We start from the raw sequence: 7,538 nt of genomic DNA, 5'->3' as shown, positions 1-7,538 counted from the left end.
GCCGATGCCTTTGCCTGCGGCGGAGGCCGAGGCCTCGGTCACAGCGTCCGCGTCGTTCGGGCCGCTCTGTCCGTTCTGTCCGTTCTCTCCGTTCTGTCCGGACCCGTTCGCACCGACACCTTTCCCTTCTTGGCCGTCGCCGTTATTTGCGTTGCTGCCGCTCTCGGCCGATCCAGTACCCGGGCCTCCAATCTTCGCTTTGACACTTCCATCTCCGTTCTTCGCTGCGACACTTCCACCTCCGTTAATTCCATCTCCGTTCATTGCTGCGACACTTCCACCTCCGTTAATTCCATCTCCGTTCTTCGCTACGACACTTCCACCTCCGCCTAAAGTAACCGTGCTTTTACCGACACTGGAGGCTCCCATGGAGCCGCTGCTCCCCAGAGACAGCTGCATGACCGTGAGCCGCGAGTCCTCGCCTTCAATCAGTTTCCTGTAAGTTATGATCTCGACCTCCAAAGCCATCTTGACGTTCAGAAGTTCCTGGTATTCATGAAGAAGCTTGGCGGTCTTCTGCTTGGTGGTCTTCAGCTCCGTCTGAAGTGCCTCGATCCTTGCCTTTAGATTCTCCAATTCCGCCTTGTGCCTCTCCTGCGTCTCGCGGAGTTGAGCTTCCGAACCATCGTTCTTGGCCTGTAGATCTTCTAGGTCTTGTGCCTTGTTTTGGATTTCCTTCTTCATGTTGTTCATCTCCTCCCTCGCACTCCTCAGCTTGTCGATGTTTTTCGACGACTTGTTGCCCATATCTTCAAACTTACTGCCGTACCAGGAGTCCATTTCCTGCAGGTTCTTGGCTGCGATGTCCTCGTATTGAGTCTGGATCTGCTTGAGAGCGGCGGAGAGGTCGGGAAGCGCGAACGAGCTCTGGGCCGTGGCTACGGTGGCGTAGATCTGCTGCATCAGCTCCTCGATTTCCTCCTTCTGGATCCTCTTGAGGAATTCTATCTCCGCTTCCAGCTGCTCCAGCTGTTTCTCCATGGCGATGCGAGTGGAGGTGGCCCGATCCACGTCCGGACGCAGCGCCACCAGGTCCATCTCGGCCTGCTTCCTCTGCTCCAACGCCTCCTCGTACCTGCGTCTGATCTCCTCCAGCTGACCCGCCATGGCTTCCTTGGCCGCCACGGCCAAGTCTCGCTGGACCCTCGCCTGGTTGGCGATCCTCAGGAGCTCCTTCAGCTGGTCCTCGTACAGCCGGCGCATGCCTGTCGGCTTCACAAAGCGGTTCTGCAGGGCCTCGATCTCCGACTCCAGCAGCGTGTTACGCGTCTCCAGCGAGCGGACCTTCTCGATGTAGGCGGCCAGCCGGTCGTTGAGGACGATCATCTCCTGCCGCTCGCCGCTGCGCGTGCTGAGGAACTCGCGGTTCTCGGCGGCGGCAGCGTCCAAGTCGGCCGTCGGGGGGCAGGCGCCGTTCCCGAACCCGCCGAACGCCCCCGAGCTCACGGCGACGATGGGGAGTCTGCGGTTGCTGGAGGACGAGGCGGTGCGACTCATTCTTCCCGCCGCCGGCATGGCCTTTGCCGCCGCGGTGCCGTAGCTGGCGGAGCGGGCGCTCGTGCGAACGGGAGACGGACTGGACACCCGGACTTTGACCAAGGACGAGGTGCTGCCGTGGAAGTGGCGGCGGTAGGAGGAGATTCTCTCCGGGCTGCAGCTCATGATGAAATGTGATGAGACGTACGGTGCGTTCAGACGGCTGGCTGTGTGACACTGCCTGTATCTCCCTTCCAGCACATGTGTCCTTTATATAGCGCCATGCAGACCCTGGAGGAATGTGAAAGCCATGCATCATGGAGGCTCTGAGCCGTCAGACAGATATCTGACGAGAGCATGTGAGAAACAGCAGTTATTTATGAGCCACCAGTAGTTACCTTGATGACATCATGGGGGGGTTGAAGTACTAAAGTACTAAAATGATTGAACATAGACGATGTACAAGCTCACAACGCGTCGCATCGCGACTCGCTGTGAGCTTGTATATCTGCTATTTTCAAATAGTCTAGGTATAAAATAGGGCAAAAGTGGTTAATGTATGTTTTATAATATGATCATTTATGTAACTAGAAACTAAAGTTTTCAAATAATTGTAGAAGTAAAAGTATTGAAAATGGGAAATACTCCAGTAAAGTAAGAAAATCCTCAAAAGTTTAATTAAGTACAGTACTTGAATAAATGTACTTAGTTACTTTACACCCACTGGTACTCTAACTAAATAAAAACAATTCTCAAATAACTTCTGTTCCTTTTTATGTAATAATAATAATAATAATAATAATAATAATAATAATAATAATAATAATAATAATAATAATAATAATAATAATAATAATAATAATAACAATAATAATCACAATAATAATTTAAAAAAAACTATTTTTTAGTGAAAATAGTCGTTCTACAAGTCGTTCTTTTGTGACACTCTTGTATAATGAACTTTAGGGCATTCATTAAAAACAAATACATATAATGGTGGTTCTTGCCCGAAAAGAACAAATATATAAAAGTACTTTGTAGAGTAAAAGTACCTGAAAACTGTACGGTACTTGAGTAAATGTTTTCACCTTTCAGTGTCAGTAAGAGGAGCAGTGAGTTTAACATGCTAGGTGCCACCGCGGTGCGAATAACGTGATAAATCATGTGACCGCGTTCAACAGCCTCGCTCTAATGTGTTCACAGCCTATTGGCACGACCGCTGCAATAAAGCGCCAGCGTTTTGTCATCGGATGACATACAGTACATGTACTGTACAGCAGTGGTGGAAAAATTACTCAAATTAATTTTACTAAAATGAAGTAAAAGTACCAATACTGCAATATAGAAGTACTCTGTTACAAGTACAAGTCCAGAATTCTAAATTTACTTGAGTTAAAGTACAAAAGTATTGGCATCAAAATGTACTTAAAGTACCAAAAGTAAAAGTACTAAAATATCAGAAAATAAAGCTCGCAACGCGTTGTGAGCTTGTAGATCTCCTATTTTCTAATAGCCTAGGTATAAAATAGGGCTAAATGTAGATTTCATAATATATTAATTAATATCTGAAAAGTAACTGGTAACTAAAGTTTTCAAATAATTGTAGTGGAGTAAAAGTACAATATTTGCCTCTGAGATGTAGTGGATTAGAAGTTAAAGTATAGACAATTGGAAATACTCCAGTAAAGTAAAAGTACCTCACAATTGTACTTAAGTACAGTACTTGAGTAAATGTACTTAGTTACTTTACACCACTCAGTAATATACTGTAGGAGACCTGCTAACTGTGAGGATCATCCACTCCCAGCCCACCAGTTGGAGTATTGGACGTGGTTAGATACATGAAACAGTGGTGGAAAAAGTACTCACATTTTTTTTTTAATTAAAGGTATAGGATAAGTGATTTACTTTGGTTAAAATAAGTGTTAAATAGCTCTATATTCTGATAGTAATCCTTACTATAGAGTGTTTGTTCAGTAACAGTGTTAAATAGCTCTATATTCTGATAGTAATCATTGCTATAGAGTGTTTGTTCAGTAACAGTGTTAAATAGCTCTATATTCTGATAGTAATCATTGCTATAGAGTGTTTGTTCAGTAACAGTGTTAAATAGCTCTATATTCTGATAGTAATCATTGCTATAGAGTGTTTGTTCAGTAACAGTGTTAAATAGCTCTATATTCTGATAGTAATCATTGCTATAGAGTGTTTGTTCAGTAAAAGGAGTCTCCCAGATCGGCTATTTTCAAAGAGCCAAAGTCTGTAGGGCTGAAGTGGTTAATGTATGTTTTGTAATAATATTTAACATCTAAAAAGTAACTAGTAACTAAAGTAATATATCTGCCTCTGAGATGTAGTGGAGTAGAAGTGAAAGTACTGAAAATTTGAAATACCCCAGCAAAGTAAAAAAAATACAAGATGGATGAAGTTAGCAGTGAGATTACGCTGTGTAAATCAGATATAGTTACTACTTTAAATATTAAGATCATCACTATTACAGTATACCTGGGGTTATTGTCTAAGAAGACTTAAACATCACATTGATTATGATATGAGAAACCTCAGGGTGAGGTTGTGTTTCTATTATAGAAACTAATGTTCTTTTGGTGCAGGGGACATTTCAATACGAGACACACTTTCATGAGTAATTGATTATGTTAAGTTCTCCCACACAACTATCCTTCTCCGCTCTCTACGCTGGCTCCCCGTAGCGGCTCGCATCCAGTTTAAAACCCTGGTGCTAGCCTATACACAAATCCACGGAGCGCTGAATAACTAAGTTAAAAAAAAAACTTTCATCTGAAACACAATTTTATCCAATATAGAGTAGGGGGTCCCTGCTTCATCTCTCTCTCAGCTAGGGGGTTCTTGGCCTGAAAACGTTGAAGACCCCTGCTCTAATTCATGTTTCCACATACATCGTTGTAGCAGTGTTAGGATAGGAATAAGCAACCAGGTCTATGAAGACAAGCCCAAAAGAAGCGACTATTATTTAGGCCACATGAGCACTTCAAACCTATATATACGTCAACACAAGTGTGGTGATGCAACGCATTATGAGCTTATAGATCTGCTATTTAAAAAAATACATATTGGGGGGGAAAAATGCAAAATATGGAATATTTTTGAACGACAAAAATCTGGCACAAATTATAATTTCAGATGGGGGTCCGTGGACAAACACACAATAATTTGAGGGTCCTTGACATGAAAATGTTTGAGAATCACTGGTTTAAACAATAATCAAAAATGTGGAATCAAGCCCAAATAAACAACTACACTTTAGAAACAAGCCCCAAAAAAAAAAGCAACCCGCAAGACCAATATTTAGAAGCGTCAACGTTGGTAGAATGGAACATTGGTGTATTTTTCTTCATCAGGCTGTATTGAACAAACTGACTTTACCCACAGTAGGTTTATGAAGACAGATACAAACAGCTTTATGCAAAATAATATAAGGCCTAATATGCATTTTAATATCATGCAGTCTTTTTTCTAATAAACCTCAAGGCTGTCACAAGATTTGAGAATATATAATTTACATGAACCTTGTCAGACACAATTATTTCTACTTCATGATTTGCAGATGTTTTCAAATATTGGTCTAGTGAATAATATATGCTGGTTGGATGAAGCCTGATGTGTACATCGATTGAATATCAATTAAGCGTTTTGTTGGCCAGAAAGGAACGGAAGTGATTTTGACTAATCTTGTACTTTCACATGCATGGAATACATTTACACATCTTCTTTGTCGTGTCGGGTGGACATAATATGTCCAACAGTGTTACTTTTCAGGCTTCAAAAGTATAGCAAAAGCAGCAGATCTACAAGCTCAAAACGAGTCGCTTCGCAAAGATATCAATTAAGCATTATGTTGTGAATTTCACATCAATTCAACCCTAGTTTTGTTCATGACCAGTGGTGGAAAAAGTACTCATTCTCAGTACTCACTCACATGTCTTACTTGAGTAAAAGTATCAATACTGCAATGTAGAAATACTCTGCTACAAGTAAAAGTACGGAATTCAAAATCTACTTGGATAAAAGCATAAAGGTATGGGTATCAAAATGTACTTAAAGGTAGGGTAAGTGATTTTCTTTGGTTAAAATAAGTGTTAAATAGCTCTATATTCTGATAGTACTCATTGCTATAGAGTGTATGTTCAGTAAAAGGAGTCTCCTTGTCTCTCCAGCTCTTTATAAAACAGAAAATGCATTTTCGTTTCAGTTTCAGTTTCATTTCCAATTTTATCCAATCAGGATAGAGAACTCAATCAGGATATAGATTAAACAAGTGAAATTGGAAGCGATGACACTAAGAAATGAGCGTTAAAAAATGGAACTGGAACACCATAAAAAGGAAGTTTAAAAATGGGTACTTTTTCCTGATTGGCTGAGATTTTGACACCTACCGAAAAATGTATTTTCTGTTTATTAACTATTTATTATAAGAACTGGAGAGACGGGGAGACTCCTGTTACTGAACAAACACTCTATAGCAATGATTACTATCAGAATATAGTGCTTTAACCTTTTAACAAAATACTTTTTGTTTTAACCAAGAAATATCACTTACCCTACCTTTAAAGTACCAAAAGTAGAAAGTAGCCTATACTCATTATGCAGAATGTCCCTTTTCACAAGTTTTCAAATGTACTGTATAACAATCATTTGAAAATAGCATATCTACAAGCTCTGTGAACAAGCATTGTGAGCTTGTAGATCGGCTATTTTCAAATGGTCGAAATGTATATAGGACTGAAGTGGTTAATGTATGTTTTGTAATAATAAACAAAATCTACAAAGTAACTAGTAACTAGTAACTAAAGCTTTCACATAATTGTAGTGGAGTAAAAGTACAATATTTGCCTCTGAGATGTAGTGGAGTAGAAGTAAAAGTACTGAAAATTGGAAATACTCCAGTAAAGTAAAAAATACCTCAAAACTGCTATAAATAAAGTACTCGAGTACATGTACTTAATTACTTCCCACCACTGTTCATGAGCCATCAGAGCACGTTTCCGCTGCCGTCACAGAGACACCTGTAGCCTCTCGTCCCGGTCCATCACAGAACCGCCTGAACAGATGGGCGCCGCCACCTCGTTAATACCCACAATCCACAGGGGCGTCTGCTGCGGCATCATCCATTTGTAGATTAGGCTCCGCTCATGAATATGCATGAGCAGCGTTTCCGTGACAACGTGATGGGAGTCTGGAGGCACAGAGCCTGGTCCAGCATCCTGTAGCCTGGCCCCAGCGCCGCACATATCTGGTCTAGAGGGGCGGATTCAAAACCTCCGGCGAAAACAACCGCGGGCTCCCATTGGTTCACCGATCTGTGCGCCCGCCCCCACCCCTCCTCCTCCCCAATGTGCAGCCTTGAGGGCATTAGATATATAAAGGTATAGACGCCTCCTCCTCTGGCCTCCGGCTCTGAGGCATCTGTATCTCGGGCACCATTTTAGAGGAGGCAAGCTTCCGCGTGTGTCACAGAAGGGGGGGCGTTCGGTATAGGCCAATCAGAGGCAGCCGCGCAGCAACTAGTCAGCTAGACTCGCTGTGATTGGCCAGTGGTCAACGTGCTGTGATTGCCCAGTAGTCACTTTGACTACTGGCCAAAATGAGGTATATCGGCTTCTATATCTATGATTTAGAGCCCTGACGTCACAACATTTGGAGCGACGCCCACTGCACTCTGGTTGGTTGGGGAAATGAAAGGTTGACTCCCACTTCCTATGCCAGAAACGTCAACAGTATTGGTCCAGGCTTTATTTTTCAGCAAAAATAAAAGCCTGGAGATGGAGGCTAAGCATACTGTGACTCTAGATGAGGATCAGACCGTTGCGTTGACACTGGCACAGTGGTGGAAAAAAGTACTCACATTTATTACTTAAGTTAAAGTATGAATACTGCAACATAGAAATACTCCGTTACAAGTAAAAGACTTAAAGTACCAAAAGTAGAAAAGTACTCAGTATGCAGAATGTCCCATGTCAAGGTTTCAAACTGTATACATTTATTTTGAAAATGGCAGATCTCCAGGGAACCTCCCCCCTGTC

General features: G+C 42.3%; 2 protein-coding genes across 2 annotated transcripts in view; both read right to left on the bottom strand.

Moving 5' to 3' along the window:
• LOC311065168 (desmin-like) overlaps window positions 1–1,662 on the bottom strand; it is a gene marked incomplete at both ends in the record, with an annotated part of 2,373 nt that extends 711 nt beyond the window's left edge. The window contains one exon of the mRNA XM_084085385.1: window positions 1–1,662. This exon is cut by the window's left edge and continues 102 nt beyond it. Coding sequence (XP_083941511.1) covers window positions 1–1,662 — 1,662 coding nt within the window.
• The window catches only part of LOC311064473 (inactive dipeptidyl peptidase 10-like), a gene marked incomplete at both ends in the record, with an annotated part of 153,793 nt that overhangs the window by 106,880 nt on the left and 39,375 nt on the right, over window positions 1–7,538 (bottom strand). The window lies entirely within an intron of this gene.

This window comes from Gymnoscopelus microlampas (genome assembly GCF_963454915.1).
Source record: "Gymnoscopelus microlampas genome assembly, chromosome: 17".
NCBI classification, from domain to species: domain Eukaryota; kingdom Metazoa; phylum Chordata; class Actinopteri; order Myctophiformes; family Myctophidae; genus Gymnoscopelus; species Gymnoscopelus microlampas.
The sequence above is the reverse complement of the archived record's forward strand: the minus strand, read 5'-3'. Positions and strand labels throughout refer to the sequence as shown.